Source organism: Amblyomma maculatum, chromosome 7, assembly GCF_055883805.1.
Source record: "Amblyomma maculatum isolate TAMU_Amacu chromosome 7, ASM5588380v1, whole genome shotgun sequence".
In the NCBI taxonomy this organism is placed as follows: domain Eukaryota; kingdom Metazoa; phylum Arthropoda; class Arachnida; order Ixodida; family Ixodidae; genus Amblyomma; species Amblyomma maculatum.
The window spans coordinates 60,608,708-60,630,185 of record NC_139350.1 but is presented as its reverse complement, the minus strand read 5'-3'; the positions used below and the strand labels follow the sequence as shown (position 1 = coordinate 60,630,185).

The following is a 21,478-nucleotide window of genomic DNA, read 5'->3' as shown; positions in this document are numbered from 1 at the left end:
ATTTCTCTGACCCACCCTGCACGCTTTCTATCTCTTAATGTTACCCCTACCATTTTTCGTTCCATAGCCCTCTGGGTTGTCCTCAACTTAAGTAGAACTCTCTTGGTTAGCCTCCACGTTTCAGCCCCATAGGTCAGTACATGTAGCTATTATCAAAGGCTGACTATACGCAGGGTAAGGTGCCTAATAGTTACAGCTAACTGTTAAAACTTCCTAGTTAATGTCTGCCAAGGCTCGTATTGCAATACCACAGAAGCCGTCGCAAAAAGCAAGGCTTGTACAAACTACGGTTCACCTACGCTTAAACCAGCATATACCGGCGAAAATGGCGCCTCAAAGCGCACAGATTCTGTCAACGGCAATGAGGCCGACGCCGCTGAACAGCGGCAGGATTCGAGATTCCAACACCACGATTCGAGCCATATGCGGGGCGCGTCCCGGACTGAGGTCATACGCACGGCTTTCACGTAGTTCCGCCCTTGGCACCCTCCCTTCCCCTCACCCCACCGCCATATGTTTAGACGGCAGCGCGCGCCGGCCGCCGGTTATTTATCAGCGCCCGCCGAGTACGAACAATGTCCATAACGAGAGGAGACGAGCGCCTGCCACTCGAAACGAAGAGGAAGCGCGCGGGAGAGAGGAATCCCTCGACGACGCACCACCAAAGCACCTCCAGGAGAAGCAGCTGCTCAAAGAGAACCGAGGCCACAAGAGGCGACCCTTCCAGCGGCGACCACACTCTTCTATTTAAAGATACAGGGTCCTCAAAACGCAAGCGCGCCCGATCCGTGCCTATGAGCGGTCAGTTCCTGGCGCGACACGGGAAGTGCGCCAGCCAGTCCGCGGCTCAAGTGTCCCTCCTCTGCAGGCGAACGAGGAGCGCGGCTCGAGCGCGCCTCCGGAGCCGACAGCCCCTTAGAAGCAATTAGACGATTCAGCTCGTGATCTCTCGACCGGACCACGATAAAAAACGGTGTGGAGGAGAAGAGAACGCGGCACATGAACTCAAAAGGAGAGCGGCGAAAATGTAAGCGCACAGGAAAATGTAATGCCAGAGCAAGGACTGTCCACGGAAGTTCCATAGCTGCAGATCGCCTAGAAAGCAGTGCTCGTGCGTTGTTTACCGAACGCGGGCGGACACGACAAAGCGCGACGTCAAGAGGCCAGGCAATGCCGACGATACTTTTTTGCGCACAGTAAGAGGAACTGAGAAGCTATTTCTCTTTTAGACCTTGGCAAAAAGAGCACAACCAAGCGCACTGAGGTGGCTTTCCCAGGGTACAGGAAAAACGCGCAGATTTGGGCGAAGCCGCGCAGACATTCGCGCGGCTGCCTTCCAGTGCTCGGGTTTCCCTCGAAAGGAAAACGCGGAGCCTTCTCTCTTGTTCCAAGGAACAACTGCATCGCGCGTGTCCGAGCCAGCAATTGTCCAAGTCTCTTTGCCAGAGAGGCTGTTTCCTCTACGTTATCTAGCCTTTTTTTTTTTCTTTTTTTTTTTTCGAGTTTAAGCAGACGCCTCGTTTCAAGGCGGGGTACTAATACGCGAATGTACAACGCCAGGCGGTCGACCCTGTTGCTGCGGCCGCCATTGTGGACACAAACGCATGTCCCCGACGGAGGAGACAAATGGAATCGCCGCGCGCGGAATGGTTAAGGCGCCGTTCGACCCTGACCCACAGAGAGCGAACGCGTTCTACCACGTACGAGAGTTTCCCGGAAGTTCCCGCACAACGCCGCCCGAGGCGCGCTGGACGGCGGCAACGAGATGCCGCGGACAGAGGAGCCACTCTTCAGCTGCGAGTGGGCACGCGTTAAGGTGCAAACTGGGTGCCAGGAGGAGGAATGTTCCCCATCAGTCATTCCAAGTTGTTTCCTAAGCTCGCGCGTCTCCATCGCCACCAATAACGCACGATCCAAGGCATCCGGGAGCGCGCGCACCACCACTGGAGGATCAGGTGACGCATCTTGCCGTGCGAGCAGCAGTTGCCGGAGTTTCTGCGTTTTAAAATTATGAATAATGTGGCGCAGTCACCGCCGAACTACTTAATAAATAAAGGACGAGCCGAACGAGTTCTACGACGAATAACGACCTTTAAGTGCTTAAATTCTGGGGGTGTGTTTCGAGAACAGTTGGAGCCGTCAGTTGAGTAGAATGGCGCTGCGCCCCCGGACATAACCAAACCGCCTGACTTACACTGCACCACGTGGCAGAGGACCCGGCAACCACTCACGCCGACTACCGGCGTAGCAGCTTCAGTGTCGTCTGCGAAGGCGACAAGACATACACTGGATGACTGAGGATTGTCGGTCGCTGCACCGTCTAAAGCTAATTCTGTGACAGCTAGTTCACTCGATAAGGAGCTCTGTCGACGAAAAAGTCGATTAAAAACTGGACCACAAAATCACAAACGCGAAAACTAAACGGCCTATTAAGACACATCGCAAACCAAGAGAGCGACGACAAACGTGATGAGCGCAGATTCACGCCGGAGCTGCCGAGAGATGGCCTCTATCGCCGTGCACGGTAAAGTCCTGTCCATGGCCAACCACGCAGTACAGTCATGACGTGCGCATACACGACCGCGGTATACGAGTCGGCAAGGACGGCAATTCAAAGTCCGCAAGCAAAATAAAATGCGCCGAAATTTCGCCCATTTATTCACGCGCTCGGCGGCGACGCAAAATGGTGCCCACAGGTGGGCGCAGGAAAAAAAGAAGAAAAAAAAAAAAGAAACAGGGATTCGCCGGCGCAAGTTGGAGCATCGTGAGTGGAATCGTTGTTTTTCCTCCTCCGCCGTGACATGTACACCAGTGGCAAACAAAGAAAGAAACGCGGCAAACACTCCAGTAATAATAAAGAAAGCGTTCTCCCTCGCAGCAATACAATCAGCGGCGAAATAAAAAGTACGAGCCTATTATGCCGCAGGCACAGCCGACGTTCGGTATGGCCTTTTCCCCGAACCGGGCTGAGCCCGGTGGACGATCACGGCGCGCCGCAGTTCAAGCGGCCTTCACATGGAACGGCCCAAAGAGGAAACTGCGCCGCTAATAAGGATGCTTCGCGGCAGCCCCTAATGTAATAGCAGCGCCAGAGAACAGGGCGTCACGCCATTCGTCCAGGAGACACAGGGACGTCGAAAGTGGCGCAGAAAATGAGACTAGACAAAGAAGGCAGCAGTACGGTGCGAAACCCTCCTATTCCATTCCGATGCCGTTGTGCTTTCGTCAACGGCTGCCGGGATGTGTGCTGCTCTCGGCGTGGCGAATGCAGCATCGCATTAAACCTGGTACGCGAGGGAGCGTTTTCTGCCCGCGAATATGCGCCCCGCGTGTGAAATGCACGCGGCCGTGCCGCCGAGTTCACGGGAGGTTTGGCCAAGGATACGGCACGAATTCACGATTAAAAGAAAGAAAAAAAAATATATGCCGGTCGATTTAGCGTGCTTAGGCCCAGTGCGAGTTAGGTGCGCCAGCACTTGTATTTTCTCTTCGGTTCGCACATACTGACCAACATCCCAGTCGCAATCTACCACGTTATGTGATAGACCACCCTGCGCGGCACTGGAGTCCAAGGGTACCGATGGATCTTAAAAGTGCTCCCTAAGTTGTCAGCTCCTGCCGGCCATGACACGCGCTCTCGTGATGTCACACCAGCTGCAGGGCTACAAATGCCGCCTGCCAGTGGTGGTGGTAGTGATAGTGGCGCTGAAGACGACGACTGAGGGCCCCACCCACGCCGGGAGAATTCCCTTTGTCTGAATAAAGTCTCATTCATTCATTCATTCTGGTCGTCACAATAAGTACTAACCCGCCAATTCCACGCCTAGGACAAGTGACTCGGAGTCCAAGGGATCGGTTTCCATCTCAATACCGCTGCCAACCCGCCGCGGTGGCACAGTGGTTAAGGCACTCGACTGCTGTAACATAGAGCGTGGGGTTGAATCCTGGCCGCGGCGGTCGCTTTTCGCTGGAGGCTTTTAAAACTCCATGCACTGTACGAGGAAGGACCGCAGGTGGATGAATTTCTCGGAACCCTCCACCCCTACGGCGTCCCACATATCCTCAGTAGCTTTGGGACGCTAAACCCGATAACCAGTGCTGCCCCAGTTGGCAGCTCTTATCGATTCGGCCACGAAATGTGATCGCATGACGCCACAAAAACGGCCACCACAGAAGCGAGCGCCGCTTCAGCACGAGGCAAAAGCGTCAGACACAAACAACGGCTTACGCTAGGAGCCCCATAGTGATAGCGCGCTAACAACGGGCCTATGCAGACCACGGCTTTGCACCGCTCCATGATGGCCGCAGGCTTTGTCAAAGCGCGGATTGTGAACTGTGACGTATGAGCCACGATACGCGGATACGAAGCGGGAAACCTCGACGTCAGTCGGGAGAGATTGAAGGAATAACCCCCATGATTCTCACGAGCTTCGGCCGAAATCTTATGGCGAACGCCCTATATCATCATAAGGAAGAGGCAGCACATATCGCATATACATTCAACTGAAGCTCTGGCTATGGGAAGGCACGACTACCTCACACGCACCGCAGCAGACCTACGGGCGTGGGGTAATTGATATAGACAGCCATTCCAATAATGCTGCAGCTTGGAATTAAGTTTTTTATTCATTCATTGTCTTCACCTTAGCTGCCTTTCGTGTCCCTGTGTTTCTATAGTACGCAGTTTGTTCGAAAATCGCTGGTATTTATCGTGCCTATTCACTTTTATATCAGCTGTACGTCAGTGAGGCAGGCCGGAGGTCGCAGGCGCGACTTCCTCGCTGCTAGAGAACGCCTCGTGGCGATAGCGGCGGGTGAGACATTTGCTAGCGAAACAGTCGATTGAAGGTTCCACTGCAGTGACCTACTCGACAGAGTTCCGCCGCCACCGCTCGAGCGCCGAAGGCCTGGCTGGCAGAGTGCACCCTGAGAGATCTGGAACGCTAACGGCTGACGAGAATAGCGTGCTGTACGCATACATTATTATCTGCTACCCTCTCAGTACGTTGGCCCTGTGCGCGAACACCGAGAGTTACGCGAAGTTCCCGTCGGCCAACTGTTGCCTCTTCGAGAGTACGAGACTTCCAAGGGAACTCGGAGCATTTTGACCGTCGATCGGACGACTCCTAGGCTGGCTCGATGGGCCTCCCTGGGAGGGATGCGCGCAAAACACCATGGCAACGCGGAGGTGCCCCATTTTCCGCTCTTTCACCCGTTGCGCACCGTCGTATTGCAGCTGCACAACACGGTTTTCCTTCCGCGCTGCTTTGCTCAGAGGCGAAATGAAACCAGGGTGGTGGAAGTGCAAATGGGACACGCGAGAGAATAAATAAACCTTAGCCGCATGCGCCAAGTTTCGCCGCTTTGGTTTCACTAGTCACACTAAACCTAAGAGCATTCCAGCGGTGCCGGAACACTAGAAGACGCTTCAAATGCACTGGAAAACGAACACAATCTAGCCTAAGGTTCACCGACGCAGTTAAGTTTCTGAGGAGCGCGAACGCGAACGTGGAGATAAACTCTGCATCATGGCGAAACAGGGGCGTGAAACAACGGACACGGCAGGGAAACGTAGTGGAGGGCTACGGAGTAATTTCGACCACCTGGGGATCTTTAACGTGCGCTGACATCGCACAGCACACGGAAGCCTCTTCGTTTCGCCTCCATCGACACGCAGCCGCCGAGGTCGGGTTCGAACCCGGGTACTCCGGCACAGTAGTCGGGGGTCTTATCACTGCACCACCCCGGCGGGGCAGGTTCATGGTGAAAATCTCGCGTTGGCGAGATTTGTCCGCGAGATGTGCCAGCGAGATTCCACGAGAGACAGATACTGCGCCTTTCCAGTAAACCCATTATAGAACGCCGGTGAACTTTTGATGCGTTCAACGAAACGACACTGCTTGTGTTCGAGAAGTGGTGCGCGATGATGTGCCGTGTGCAGCGGCAGGAAGAGTGGGGGGGCCCCGCAGCCATACTTATAATGACCCCCCCCCCCCTTCTTTTATTCGCCGCACTTGTTTGTACGTCGGGTTGAAGCGTCCACCAATGCAACCGGTCAGATTGACTGAACCAGTGCATAGACGGCCACTGCTGCTTAAAATCATGCTTATTCCGTTGAGAAGGAAGAGTCGGCTGGCAGCGGTCGCAGTCACGCACCCAGGCTGTCCGCTCGGTTGACCAGAAAGCACCACCGTGGCTGGAAACTGTACACTACCAGAACGCACTGAAAACCACGCGACGTTGCCCATAAGATAGCGTGACTGACAGGAGAGGACGACGGGAAAAGAAGGGAAACGGCCACTTGGCCCGCTCGGACACTTCGCGCGCGCTCCTGCTGCCGCTTTCCTCAAGAGGCGCGCGCATTTTCTTTTCCTCCTCGGCGGCCGTGATTGCTAACCCTCGAGCGGCAGAAGCGTGTCAAAAGGGAAATAATAATAAAAAAAAAAAGGCCCCTCCAACGAGGAGGGAGCCCAGAACGTGGATGGATATAGCGGCGGAGCTAAATATACTGCCTGCCTCCGCAGGTAGCCGTCGTCACGGCGTGCATACATCGTGGAAGAGAACGAGAAACGCACGAGCCATTCAGCGGCTGCGTCGGAGCCGAACCCGTCCGCCGCCACACCTGTCTGGAGACCCGGGCGACGGGAATAAAAGAAAAGCGCAGGCGGGTCGGCATTGCAAGGTCGCGGGCCAATAGGCGAGTAGGGCAGGAAGACAGGTGCGCGCTCGAAAAAATAATGCAAGAATGTGACTACGGATGGGACAAATACAATGGTGCGAGTGCCAAAAAGATATGTATACGCAACTAGGAGTAGTCGCCTGTGCTCTTTCCGCATGACAGCATTGAAAATGCAGTGGAGGGGGCATCGACTACCACGCGGGAATCCCTGGAAAAGGCGCCAACGACCTCGGGAGAAAAACCGCGCTAAACTACGCCAGGGCACTGCTGCCAAGTTTCGCACGATACGACGCTTCACCGAGCACGGAGATGGAAAGCTCTCCAGCGAGAGACGAAGGCACTGGAAAGACCCGCTACTCGCGCAATCAGTGAAGGGACTGCGTAACGCGGCCTCTGTAGTGAAATGAAAACACGTGAAACCGGAAATTTATAGGCGGCAGCAGTTTCACATTAGTAGTACTAGTGCGAGTTCTTGGCTCGCTTGCACACAGAAACGCAACGATTTTTCTTTTGCGGGAAGATGAATAATTTCACGGGGTTTCAAACGGCTAATCAGCAAAGAAACGTCGCAAAAATTAGGGTCTTCGTCAGGAGATACACACGAAGTCAGCTCTTGACGCAAAGAGAAGGTGTGTGTGTGTGTGTGTGTGTGTGTGTGTGTGTGTGTGTGTGTGTGTGTGTGTGTGTGTGTGTGTGTGTGTGTGTGTGTGTGTGTGTGTGTGTGTGTGTGTGTGTGTGTGTGTGTTGATAAATGTGAAATGATAATGTGATTGATCGTCCAATTAGAAAGTTGGAAGAAGAAACAACCCCATTCCACCGCGGTGGGATCTGAATGCACCACCTCCGGATTTCGCATCCGGTGCTCTACTTTCCTTTGCGTCATTGGCTGCCGGCTCCCTCAGGCAACTAGGCCTGTACTCAACCATTCGTTCCGGAAACACCAAGTGCGAAGCTGCACTTGAACAGGCCTGAACCGGCGCGGTGCTCTTACAGAACCTGAGCGGATTAACGTAACTGAGCTGGTGCAGCGAACGTAGCAAAATCCAGAAGACCTACTGACACGCGATATCGGCTGAAAGTGGCCCGTATCGACGCCACCAAAGATGCGTTAGTAAGCGAGCATACAGCCCGACATCGAGGTAGAATATCGGACGCGTTCTTTAGACTGCTGATCGAGCGAAACGTTCAGCACATATGTGCAGTTCGACGCTAAGACAAAAACAAATGCTCCATTAGCATGCACACTGTCAACGATTTACACTCAAGGCACGCGCAAAAAATACCTTCTTTTGTTTGTAATCCGAAGCAGAGGTGAGTGCCAATCCCCTTTCATTCCACTTACACCGTCTTCGCGGGTTCAAACGCATGCAGATAACAATCTCCCACGGACCCCTGCCAAGCCTCTGAAAACAGCTGGCAGTTCCTAAAGGGGTTAGTCGCAAACAAGTGGTGCCGAGCGAAGCCCGTCGAACCATCTCGGTGAGCGCTCAGCCAAGTGACCCGTGCTAAGGAGAGGTTCACGTGGAAGAACCAGGGCGGGATAATTAATAAAATATAACAGCCGTATTAAATCGTAGCCGTTCTCAACAGTGTATGCAGCTATTTATTCTCTCTTTTTTCATTCGTTGGTTCATTCTGTCTCGAAGGGGCGCCCCCTTTCCTCATCGAAGTGCTGCCACGTGGCCGAGTTAGGCCCTCAGCAACAGGGCGTCAGCCGAAGGAGTGACCGGAGCGAGGCATGCGCGAGCCGCGTGCGAAAAGGGCTTCAAGTTCGTGCATAGGCGCTCGCAAAGGGGTGAGGGCATCTGCCATCCTCCTCTTGCATTGCATCTCCTAGAGCGATGCCTCGCCGCCAATCTGCATTGTCTCCCGCGCGATCGGAGAGGAGGAGGTGATAGAGACGAGAGAGATAGGCGCACATCTGGCTCCACATCGCCGGGGAAGAAGAATGTGAACGATGGACGCGCTGCAAAGCGAGACCACGACCAACGACGAAACCGCCAGAGCCCGCGCTTAGCAAGGCACAGGTAGCCGAATGGGAACTGCATTGCAGTGGAACACGCTAATAACGAACAACACGTGCCCAAATACCGAAATAACCGATCGCGGGAACAGAAACCGCACCGGTCCACGACATGCCGGTGCCTCTCTGCGAAAAGCGCATGGGCAATGCGCGCGACAGGGATCCACCTGATCGTGACAGCAACTTCGGAGCTCTGCGTTTGTCTACGTTTACCCGCTTGAATGCCCGTATCGACAGCCCTATAAATTAGTTTATTCTTCTCGCACAAGAGCTCGTCGCTGATGACAACCTCGGAAAGTCCTGATCCGGAGATCCCCGTGACTTTTAAATAAGCGGAACATCTTCGAACCCCCAAAACTATCCCCCAAGATACGGCCTTGGTCACTAGAATTTGCGCTCTTTAAAAAAAAAAAAAAAAAAAGCAGACAAGGGAGATCTCGATTAATAAAAAGTGAACGAAGGAATGGCAGTCACGAATACAGGCGTACATATTTGCCAAAAGTGGGTGATCTATGGATTGGGCGTTATAAGGCGCGGAACAGGAAGAGGAACAAAAAGCCGCATTTGTCTTGCGTTTTCTTACACTCACTTCATATCAGATTTCGCCTTAAATGTTTTTTATCGGAGAGGCAAAGTTTTAAAAAGGCTTTTTGATGTATAACGATGACTCTTACGACTTAGTAGTACTAAGCAGTGCTAACTAACGTCAGAAGACAAAGCCGGTTAACTAAATCGTAACAGACAACTGACAGCAAATGTAACACGCCGGCGCACGTGCGTCAACAGCCGGTTGACTCGGCCGACTGCACCTGAACACTCAACTTCTAGAGTCCAAGCCTTGAGCGCATTCGCGCCACTCGAGTGGCAGAGGCTGCGATGCTGCCGTAAAGCATTGTTTTCCCTACGTGGAGACTGACGGTCGATCACGTGACTGTTTCCGTGAAATGCCGTAGCGCACTGTTCACCGATGCAGTGGTCACACGTCGGACGCGCTCAGTGCAGCCCCGTTTCAGCGTGGCACTCAAGCTGCCCTTTGACGCTGAAATATTTGAGCCCGCCAAGGACCGAGAGAAATGTACGCAGCGCAAAGCACGCACAATTTCGCACGGATCTCAGACCTGCACTCAAAGCCTCCCCGATGGATGCAATGATTGTGGCCTGCATGTCTCTGGAGCTCCAGACGCATGTGTGGCACCCGGTATCGCAGCTGTAATCCGGTTTCTAAAGGCTACAACTTGTGGAAGAGCTCTATAGATGCCACGGCAGCAAGTGAGGCGCCTAGGGCGCGTTGGGAAGTAGACTATAAGCTACTCTGCTTGGTTTAGCGTAATCTCCACATCAATATGACTGGATGCTAAACCTGCACACATGAATAAGTTCAATTTTTATCAAATTAATGGTGAACAGATTTCTGTGCCCCAATTGTCGTGACGACTTCGGGATTTAATTTCGACCACCAGCGAGCATATCGCCGCCGTAGAACACCATGGCTGCATTTTATCACCTGAGCTCAATGATAGGGGGAAACAACCAAAATGCCCCCGCATGACTTCAATACGCGTGGGCAGCTTTCGTGACGAGGGGCCAACATCTAAATAAATGCGAGCGTGATATGAAACCGATCTAGTTTTAACGCTGCTGGGTCAATTGAATTGGAGGAGACTATTCGACGCAAGAAAACATAACTTCGCGTTTTCCTGCGGCGTCTGTAAACTCTGACATTCTATCGAATAATGAGCTGCTAGATGTGCTGACGACATCAATGCCAGCACCAACCCAGCCAGATATGCTACCCACAATGCTCTTCGACTTGACAAAATACGACCCAGAAACTACAGCAAACATGCTGTGATACTTGTTTCCCAACACCACGCGTATTACATCAAACACCGTAACCAACAGTGACCTCATCTCAGTCCTGAAAACTGCGGGCGTAGGATTGTAGTAGTTGTAACAAATGTGGGCTCAAAAATGCCTTTTGTGGGAAGATCTTAAGACACAAATATTAAACTGGTTTGTTCCGTCATTACGGGCTATGCAGCCAAGCATCATGACGTAATTTCAGAGCACCTGCATGTTATTTGCAGTCGCAGCGATAAAAGATATCAAGAGCGTGCCACATTCGGGCATTGAGGTATTTTCCACGTCGCGACATTCCAACGCCAGAACTAAGCGCGCACCGATACTGCAGTGCTGGCACTGTTTCAGTACCTACTGCCCCAGAAGACGCTTAGGCAGACTGTAGGCCGGCGTATGCAGAGGTTCCCGCCAGCAGCCGAGAAGCACTCAAGATATGCATGACTAGAGCGCGCGAGCAGCCAGATACTTTAGGCACTGTGATAGCCAGTTATCGTCGACAGATTCGGCGAGGGATGCTAGCTCGAGTTCGTGTATATCTCCTGCACGAATCGACTTGCTACAGAATCGACCAGTACTACACTGCGCCCAAAATAATGTAGGTCAGCCACCTCGAAGTTACTTCCTTTTTCCAACAGTAAGCATCTCTCGCCGGCTGCTTCGAACGCAAACTTTCTAGCACCCTGCGCCGTCGTTTCTTCGCGCCAGTGTACACACTAACGGCCTTCATCGGTGGACAGACGCCACTGCTGTTTGCGTTGGCTGCGCTTCGCCGAGGGCCGTAAACTGCTCGGCGCCGTCAAATCTTTGACACTTGGTTCGACGCAACAGAGTGAAATGCAATTCCATTTTAAACATCAGTCCACGAAATACAAAAAACAAGCGGATGAAGAAATGCTGTCGCGCCAGCTTGATGGGTTGATGCACGTCTGAGTCATAAATTAAGATAGGCATACACCGGCCAACTGCCAGCTTATTCGGCCAAAATATAAACACACCGCCGTAATTGGACGATGCTGGCAAAATGGTTGACACTAATCACAAAAACTAAACATTCATTTCCGCGTTATAGTCACGATCGCTGCTCATACAACGGTCGCCGGCACAAAACTGAACTCACACACCAGTCAAAGTCGAAAGAATAACAAATAACGTCAGCGCAGCAATGCACCGCCACGCGCCGCACGACTTTCTTTTCCGTTAGCACATGAATCGTCGTTGCTGACCGCTGCATTTGGGCGCGCGTTTTACGAGCCACGTAAATATCTCGGTACGACAGGCGCTAGACTATCATATCGGGGCAGTCGGTCGACAGAAAAGCTGTCGCACCGCTATGTGCATAAGGATCAGTTTGAACTACTATTCAGGTTTTCCCTGTATATCTCGGCAGGTGACGATAATAAAAACACAGCAAGCATGCACTGGCGGAAGCGAAGTGTGCGCTCAGCTCGGTGGACGGTCTCAACAGCCGTCCACCGTAGCGTAAGGCCACCGCTCAGAAATCACAAGTTGCGAACATAAGAAAAAAAAAATCTAAAAGAGCACTACAATGAGAAAAGCCGTCTGGCATACTCACGTCAAATCGCGACGTGCCGTGTAGAAGACTATCCGGAGAAATCTCCATCCCCCTGTGATAACATAGAGGAAGAAAGTGATGAATCCAGCCATCCAGACGGAGCACAGTGAGCCGAGTGTGAGCACGCTAAATGACCCGCAGAGCCCGGCGAGCTTGAGCATACTACGACAAGTCCGTCTCTGGTGTGCGAGGGGGCAGGCTCGCCAATAAATGTAACCCGGCCGTCACAGTTTCCTGGGACACATTGAATCTGTTTTTCCTCCTTCATCGCAGGGGAGAAACACGGCCGCCCCACATCACGTGGCGCAGTTACTGACTGCAGCGCCCCTTACGACGCCGGCCACACCTGGACAGCTTTCATCTTTCACTGTTGCTTCATTGGTGGCGCCACCGTAGAAAACAACAATAATTATTTTTACGCAAAGCGTGAAGATGGCGCTACCTACGCAAAGCGCTCGATTTGAATTGGCGATGTCAAGAAATGGAGCTTGTCAACTTAACCGTACTTAGGAACACGACGCGTACAGCAACCAGTTAAAACTATGCTTTCAATTCGACGTATGCAAGCTGACTAAAAAAAAAAATTAAAAGTCTTCCGTATGCATAAATGCATGCCAGCCCCAAGCCACAACACAGCTGCAGCCACTTTTCTATGTCACGCCTTCCTTTATCGAGTCTAGGGCGATCAACACGAAACACGTTCCGTGCAACACACTGAAATATTAACGCTCACCTGGTAACTGCATCGGAGGAAAAAAGAAAGCTTCAGCCCTTCTGGGGCTCGGCCGTTATTGGGCCTGCTCCGGAGCCCTTCTTCTTCTTCTCGCCGGCCCATATGTACCGAGGCGATTGGCCAGGGTTCAGTGCAGGTGCAAAAATTCAATACATGATCCTGACTTCGACTGTGTAATATATAACTTGTTACTTATGAATTAGTGTTGGCAAAAAAAAATCAGAAAAAAAATTTTGAGGTGGTAGGGATAGTGAAAAATAAAACAAGAAAAAAAAAATCAAATACATCTTGTAAGTATAATAAAGACAGAGAAGCGCCAACAAGCAAATCTTCAGGTCGCAACTGTACTGTATATATATATAGACTAACCAAGAGGGTTCTACTTAAGTTGAGGACAACACAGAGGGCTATGGAACGAAAAATGGTAGGGGTAACATTAGGAGATAGGAAGCGTGCAGAGTGGGTCAGAGAAATAACTCAAGTTACTGGCATTCAGTGGAAATTAAGAAGAAGAAATGGACATGGGCAGGACATGTAGTGCGAAGAGAGGATAACCGATGGTCGCTTAGGGTAACAAACTGGATTCCAAGGGAAGGAAAGCGTAGCAAGGGGCGGCATAAAGTTAGGTGGGCGGATGAGGTTAAGAAGTTCGCATGGGCCAAGTGGGTGCAACTAGCACAGAACCGGGTTAATTGGAGAAATATGGGAGAGGTCTTCGCCCTACAGTGGGTATAGTCAGGCTTATGATGATGATGATGATGAAACCACGACTGAGAGTACCACAATCGTGGTGCTCAAATGCTCTAGTCACGTGGTATTATTTGTATTTCGCGGGTTTTCTTTTGAGCCCCAAAAAAAGATACACGTGAGACCTTTTATCGCAATTCCTGGAATGGGAGTTTCTGAAAGTTCTCTACGACTTTCCAATTCACATTTTTGGCCTAAGGTGAATATTTATGACGTTAGAAAAAATTATGTAATTAGTTAAGTAATTGCAAAACAAAAATTGTCTGTGGTGCACAAGGAGGCTGGGAGTTGTATGCAACTGGTTTCACTGACCTACCTCAAATATATTATTTTGTAACCCTTGGTTCAAGTTAGCTGGGACACCCAGCTGACTTTAGGCAAGAGTTAAAAAATGAAACATTTGAGATATGCCAGATAAACCTCTTGTGTACAGCTGCCAGCCCTCTGGCGCACCAGAGGCAATTTTTATTTTGCAATGAGCTGATTAGTCATTAAGATAATTTCTTTAATTTACTAAGTATTCAATTTAGACAATAAATGTGATATGCAAAGTTGGAGAGCATTTTTTCAAATCCCCATTCCATTTATTTCCGATAAAGAAAACATCACATGTATCATTTTTCCAAGCTCTAAAGATAGCCTGCGAAATACAAAAAATCACACGTGTCTGGCGCATTCTTGCGCCACGACTGTGGTGCTCTCAATCGAGGTTTAAGTGAACGAAATTAGCTGCGTCCGTGACTCGACTGCCAGTCTGCAGCTGATATATTGGCGATGGTTGCAGCCAGCGCGGTTAGCTCGCTGCGACTTCTTGCACCGTCACGTGCGCCTACTGCCTGAAGCGGACGAAGAAACCACCACAGAGATATCGGCCTACCGCTGCAGCCGAGTCGTGGAGCCAAAGCCGCAGCTGATTTCGTTGACTGAAACCTAGGTTGAGCGCAGCACAATTGTGGCGCACGAATGCGCAATACACATGAGATTTTTTTTTTTTTTTTTTTTTTGTATTTTGCGGGCTTTCTTTAGAGCTTAGAAAAACGATACACGTGAGGCTTTACTCATCGGTAATAAATTGAATGGGGGTTTTAGAAGCTGTTCTCCAACTTTGTAAATCACATTTATTGTCTGAATGCAATAATTAGTAAATTAGAGAAATTATCTCAATTACTAATCGGTTACTAACTGCAAAATGAAAATTTTCTTGTGGTGCGCTAGATGGCTGGCAGCTGTATACAAGTGGTTTCTCTGGCCTACCTCAAATGTTTTACTTGTAACCCGTCGCTAAAGTTATCACATATATATATATATATATATATATATATATATATATATATATATATATATATATATATATATATATATATATATATATATACAAACATTGAGTGTGATAAGGTAGAAAAAAGGCCTTACTGATCAGATAAAAAAAGATTAATTTTGAGTCTATAAGAAACTGAAGGGGACTAATAGCGGAACCGGCACACCTAGCAAGGAATCCTACCAGAGGCCTTAACAAATATGTATACTGCGGAGCGGAACCGTCCCGCTGCTAATGCCCGGCTGAGTAGTGCCAAACAAGAGAAACTTTCAAACAGTCGATCAAGGATATAGATAAATTTTTACAAGGAAGGACTATTTTTCGGAGGGCGGCGAAACGGGGACAGGGCAGGAAAAATGATCCAACGTCTCAGGTTCATGCATTGTAGTATAAACACATGGCTGAAGGGGAATAGCTAGATCCGTGAAGATAAATGTTAAGGGGAGGAATCCTATACCTTCAATTTGCAAGAGACACCTCGAATTGACCTGAGATGCAGTGACCAGGATACCATTCATACCTAAATGGCAGAAGTCGTCAAAAGATAGAAAAAGCAAATTGCACCACTTCATCCAAAGAAATTGTTTGAATCGTGCACCCACCCATAAAGGAAAGTAGGGGAGTAATGAAATGATAGGCTCATTCAGGGAAGCTGACGCAAGAAAGTCCGCAGATTCGTTCACTGAAATGCCACAATGGCCTGGAACCCAGACAAGCCTAAGTTCACGGATATTAGACGGAACGAGATTATGGAACTATGACGATAGATCATAGATGCAATCGTAGAAGTCAAGACAATACAAACTGAAAGAGCGGCATTCGCCACAATATATCATCGCAGTGATGTGAAAAAAACTCTCTGAATGGTTAATACAATAGGTAAAAATTCGGCTATAAAAATGGGTGTAATCAGATAGGCAGAGTATGAAAGCCCAATCAAGTTGAGTAGAAAAAATGCCAAACAATTGCTTTTTCCCCGCGCTGCGCAGCATTAGTGGCAATTAGGAAGAAAAATGTTCCAAGTGATCATCCAAAATGGAAACCAAGGTAGACACTGGCAAAAATTTAGCATGGTCGAAATAAATGTAATTATAGGCCAAGTTATACTGAGATAGGCGAGTATACCGGCTCGTGAAAGAGGGCACATATCTACTAACAACGGAGATAAAAGCGACTGCACATATACGCCCTACGGCCTTTGATGGCGAGAACAATAAATACAAAAAGAAAATAAATTAGGTGGAGTAATGAAAATCGCTTGTGAACACGACAAGAAAATTCATATGATTTTATATTTGCCAGTACCGTAAGTTGGTGTAATCAGAAATCCGAAGGAAGTGCCCGAGGCTCAGGGTACAGAACGTTTATTGCCACAAAATTAGGTAGGCCAATGCAATGCCGCAATGCTTGCCGTTCGATAAGGAGAAGTGGTCGAAGCGTAGCTGCAGCAAACAGGGTGCAGTCGAATTCAAGAATAGGGCACACATAAAGTTTGTGGATCATAATAAGCGTTGATCTTCTCATTCCATATATCCTGTCTTGCGAATTCAGCCGAAGAAGCGATATGCCTATAAGAGAGCAGATATTTAATAAGTAAGAAAACATACCACGCGAACTTTAGAACTACTATATCTCATCGAAACGGGCAAGGCAGTTCATGCCCCTGATTAAAAAAAAAAAAAAGAAAAAAACGCAAGATATTAACAAGTTGAGGACAGACATTTTAATGACACTTTGACCTTTAAGAAACTTTACATTTTTGTACATGTGCCAGCGAAAAATCTCAGTGACGTTGGGCTTTCTTCGTGCCTTACGCAGAAGCAGCTGTCACCGATCGTAGTACGCAATTGCACCGAAATTATAGCCGCAACGTCGACCACATATAGAAAGCCGTTCTGAAAGATGTGCATTAAAAATGAGAAGATGCAGGGGAAATTACAAATATGAAGCTACAGTTTGGTACAGAGCAAAAAAAAAAAAAAAAAAGAAAGCCACTGGAAACAAGGTACACTGCATGTACACACAAAATATCGCAACAAGATATTTTGCTACACGTATACGTCTGTATTAAATTCACGTATCTATATATAGCACAGGCGATCGCTGTACGTAATGCGTCAAACAAGGCAATTAAACACGTTGCGCCGTCACAGATAGTAAATTTTACACACAGAAGGACAGACTATCCAGGCAGGAACAAAACTATGGTAGCAAAAATCGTGATATGTGCTTCGGCCAAGCTGTAGTCACGACAAAAAAAAAATGCGCATCTTTGATCGTGGGTGCACAATAATTGTTGTCACTGTACAGGCACTTAATAGAGGTAGAATGCAGAAATCAATACCAAAATGTGAATTCTAAGTGCCTGTACAGTGACAACAATTACTGTGCACCCACGATCAAAGATGCGCATTGTTTTTGTTCAAAAAAGAAGTAAAAGCGAATAGCTATAGAAATGATTTTTTTTTTTTTTTGTAGGATAAACATAGTACTGGAGGTCGGTATACATTTTACAAAATATATATGAAGTTTATCAAACCATCGCATCCCTAGATGCTTTTTTTATTTTAAACATCGGTTATTACAGTGCTCAGACACAGCAATTGTCAGAAGTCATGAGCGACTGTTCGAGTTCGAGTCAAGGTTTTATTTCTTTACTGCAGGGAAACGAAGAACCAGGATTAAAAGCTGTGGCCCTGGCCCCCTTACAACAATTGGCAGAACAACAGATAGGAGGCAAGTTGGTCTAAAACCTGTACAGTAAATCTATACATTAAAAATATATGTGCCATAACTTTTGTGCTTAACAGAATAAGACACTCAGTATAACACAAAGCAGAGGTGGATGTTCGCTACCTGCTATGGACTTGTGCAGGGACAAGGGCATCAAGGACACAGATTCTGCGGGAAGTGGGACTGAACACAACAAGGGAAGAGGACTTCTTTAAATGGCTCACCGACAACGGTAAAAGCGGGAGCCTGCTCCGGTTCCTTGCGGAAAATAATTTACATGAGTTTCTATAATATGCCTTATGGCAAGCCTGCGTAAAAAAAAAAAAAAAAAAAAAAAAAAAAAAAAAGCAGGAATAGGAACGTCCTTAAGTACATAGTTCTAAAGTGGAAGAATACATAGTAAGAAAGCCTGAAACGTTATTTTTATCATGAAAGGTGCTCAGGGCAAAAAAGGTTAATTTGTTGTTTACTTTCCCTAACTGGATCAAATCCAACAGCATGTAATTTATTTAACAGTTTGGGTACAGGGCAACATAACGACTAAGTGTATGAATGCATACATGGTATTGGAACAAGATATTTTTCTTTATGTCGCGTTTGTCGCTGTCGGATATTTTCGTTTAACTTTGCAAGACCTATAAAAACACTCACATTGGACTTGTATATGCATATTTACAGGCTGATATGATCCTGTAATCAAAGAAGGAGAACACGGACAGATACTTCTGAAAAATCTTTGGGATGGATGGTGATAAAGCACGCTAGCAACATACCGTAATGCTCTTTTCTGCAATAAGCATAATTTAGATAAATTGGTTATCCCTGTGGTACACCAAACTGTTGCAGTATTGGAATAGCGACAGCAATAGCGTGTTATATAGCAAGATTTTTATTTTAGGAGGCAGCATATACCTTAGTCCCCCTGGTTACCCCCCTCCGGAAGGTTACACCATTCCGATCAACACGTTCATAAAGGTACTTTACAACGGTCTCCGACTGTAGCTCAACTGAAATTGTCGCCCTAAAAAAACTGGACTGACTAGACCCACCATAGACGACGCTTATAACGCAGCCGTTGCGGTAGCTAGACCAAGCTTACCGTCGCGCAAAAAGAAAAAAAAAAAACGAACAGAAAACGTCTTGGTGCAAATAAATTTTCTCTTCCTTTACATATAACGCAATCGTGGCTTCAGTCTTGTCTGATTGCAGTTAAAGGCCTCTGCTTCCATGGTCGCGTCCACGTGGTGGATCTTTTTTCCACGGTATTCCCCGTTGCTGTATCTTGGTGAGGTAAGAGTCTGCGGCCGTCTTCATTCGCCCTTGCACCTCGTCCCCGTGTCCGCGCTCTCCCGTTCTCTTTGTATCTGGCGAGGCCTCGTTTTACAGTGAGCTGTTCGGCCGATTTCCCCGCGTTCGCTATAATTTTATAGCAACGGACTGTCGACCGTCCCCGCGCATATTCCCGAAGTCGCGTAACTCATCACGCCGTCGCTGCAAGGATCGCGTGATGGAGATTACGTTGCCTGTGTGGGATGGCGTGCAACGTCCAAGTATTTCGCTCTATGATTAACGCAGAATTAACAGACTGCGAAGCTGTTCCAGGGACTCCTTGCGCTCGATTCTACGCGGATTCCACGATAACCGAAGCATTTTTGCCTGTCGGGCGCGCTAACAGAATCGTCTCCACTACGTTTTTATTCACGCAGGTTCCGTCACTACCTTTCATGCTCCCTGCTGTCCTCAGATTGTGATTCTTTCCCTTCGGTAACTCTGTTACTCCGAGAGTCCGATGCGGTTATTTCTTTTGAGCACTGCTCATCCCGAGGTTTGCACATCGTGCTTGCTTTACTGCGGGTATCCGATGGATGCCATGACCATTCACCAAGCAGCAAAATATAAGGCGCCGGGGGCCGCCGAATTAAGGGGCAGATTGTGCATCCAGAACGGAGTTGAAAATTTGTCAGGAGCACGCAGTGGCCCTCCCGCGCGTCGGATACGGACACAGTGCTTACCCTCGTCGCCACGGGTCGAGGGCAGGGAGGCGTGACAGACGGAACTGGCCATGGCGCGAACGCTACCGAGAGCACGCTGCCTAAGTCGATGCAATTCCTGGGACCACCCAAGCAATAAATGAGCTGCTCCGGAGGTTGGACGATAGAGACAGCTCCACGGGTTCAGAAAGGCACTGGGTTCGTCGCTCGTTTCTGTTTGAGCGCAATGAAAGTTACAAGCGTTCGACAATGCTTCGGTCTTCGTCGTTTTGTTGCTAGCTTTTTAGTGGCGCGTGCAGTAGGAAAGAAGATGGAGGGTGTAAGGCCTAAGGGGGGGGGGGGGGGGGTTAGTGAGGGAATAGTTGTGAATGATTGAGTTGGCGGGAAAACGAAAGAACGCGTGTGCGTCGCGTCTGGAAAAAGATGCGTTTATTCGGTTTACCGTTTTATATGGACGAAAATCATGAGAGTTATATGAAAGCAAATGCGTTCCTCTTCGAAAGTAATTAGTAACGCAGTGCAATTAATTTTCAAAAGTAATTTTGCCATGTATGCTTCTGACGGATATATATCAGTAGGCGTTCATAAAATGATGTCCGGTGGAATACCATCCATCATACTCCGCCGCCACTGCTCGGCACAGATTATCCTTCTGTTGCCTCAGTACCTACGCATTTTAAAGTGTCTTCTCAGGTTGCCGAACATTGCGTTAATCTGTGTGATGCGCTGCAACTCGTGCCCTGAATTAGCTTTCCGGAACTTCATCATCGGCATATTAGTTAAGCTTGCAAAGATGGACTCATGTTAGAAATAATGCAAGCGAAATGCTCCAGAAACGCGCTTGCTCTTCATTTTGACGCGATTTGCAGGCGGACCTCGTATCGATGCAGAAAGTTTGACAGGCTAAATGTTCTCTTCGTCGATGACTTAATCTCTTTTTCAAATTTCACGCTGTCACTCCAGACATTGTTGCAGAACGTTTACTCTGCAGATTGCTCCATTAATGTTCGTTTTGAAGAAGTGAGAAAGGGGCGTTATTCTGTCTCTTTTGCAAGAATATTAACCCTTCAAATATTGGCGCGACGACAGATGGGATTTCGCGCATCGATCTGCACTTTGAAAATATCTCAAAATAACGGCTTGAGGGGCAAGTTGGTGCATCATCGTATTCAGATATGTGGCGCAAATAAACACAAACACAGGAGAAGGTACACAGCACACGCGCACACTACCAACTGTAAGAAGAACCGGAAAACACTTCCTCTTCTACACTCAGGCACGTCTCAACTTCCTCCTCTTCTCATTTTCCTCTTCTTTGCCCAGGGGGAAAATGGCACTCACTTCCTCGCAGACCTTAACCTTGTCCAAACATGGCGGTGACCAATCTCTTCTTCCTCTTCTTCTATTCTTCCTCTTCTTTCCCAAGGGAATATTGACACTTTCTTCCTCTCAGCCCGAAAACATCAACCAATCATGACAATGAGTTGCACACGGCCTGAAAAAGGTGGCTAGTAGGTTTGAGGTGCCAGTTGTGTTTTCTGCACCCAATAAACTGGGTGGGTTATGTGCAATAATAGGAAGAAAAAACAAAGGGCAATGCGATAAGAAGCATGTTAAGAGTTTTATTGGATGTCGGGTGGGGGTGATTTATGAGGTTCCTCTGACGTGCGGTAATCTATATATTGGGCAAACAGGAAGATGCATTAATGATAGAATGAGGGAACATGAGAAGTCCATAGAAAATGGCAAAGGGTCAAATTTAGCCTTGCACTGCCAAAAGTGCAAGTGTGAGCCGCTGTTCAGCAGGCTAAACATATTAGG

The 21,478-nt window shown here is 48.5% G+C and overlaps 1 protein-coding gene across 1 annotated transcript in view; it reads right to left on the bottom strand.

Annotated features, from left to right (window-relative positions):
• The window catches only part of Fatp1 (Fatty acid transport protein 1), a 127,447-nt gene extending 114,991 nt beyond the window's left edge, over positions 1-12,456 (bottom strand). The window contains exon 1 of the mRNA XM_084609133.1: positions 12,136-12,456. Coding sequence (XP_084465259.1) covers positions 12,136-12,296 — 161 coding nt within the window. The 5' untranslated portion in view covers positions 12,297-12,456. The remainder of the gene's footprint in view (positions 1-12,135) is intronic.
• Positions 12,457-21,478: the final 9,022 nt, after the last annotated feature.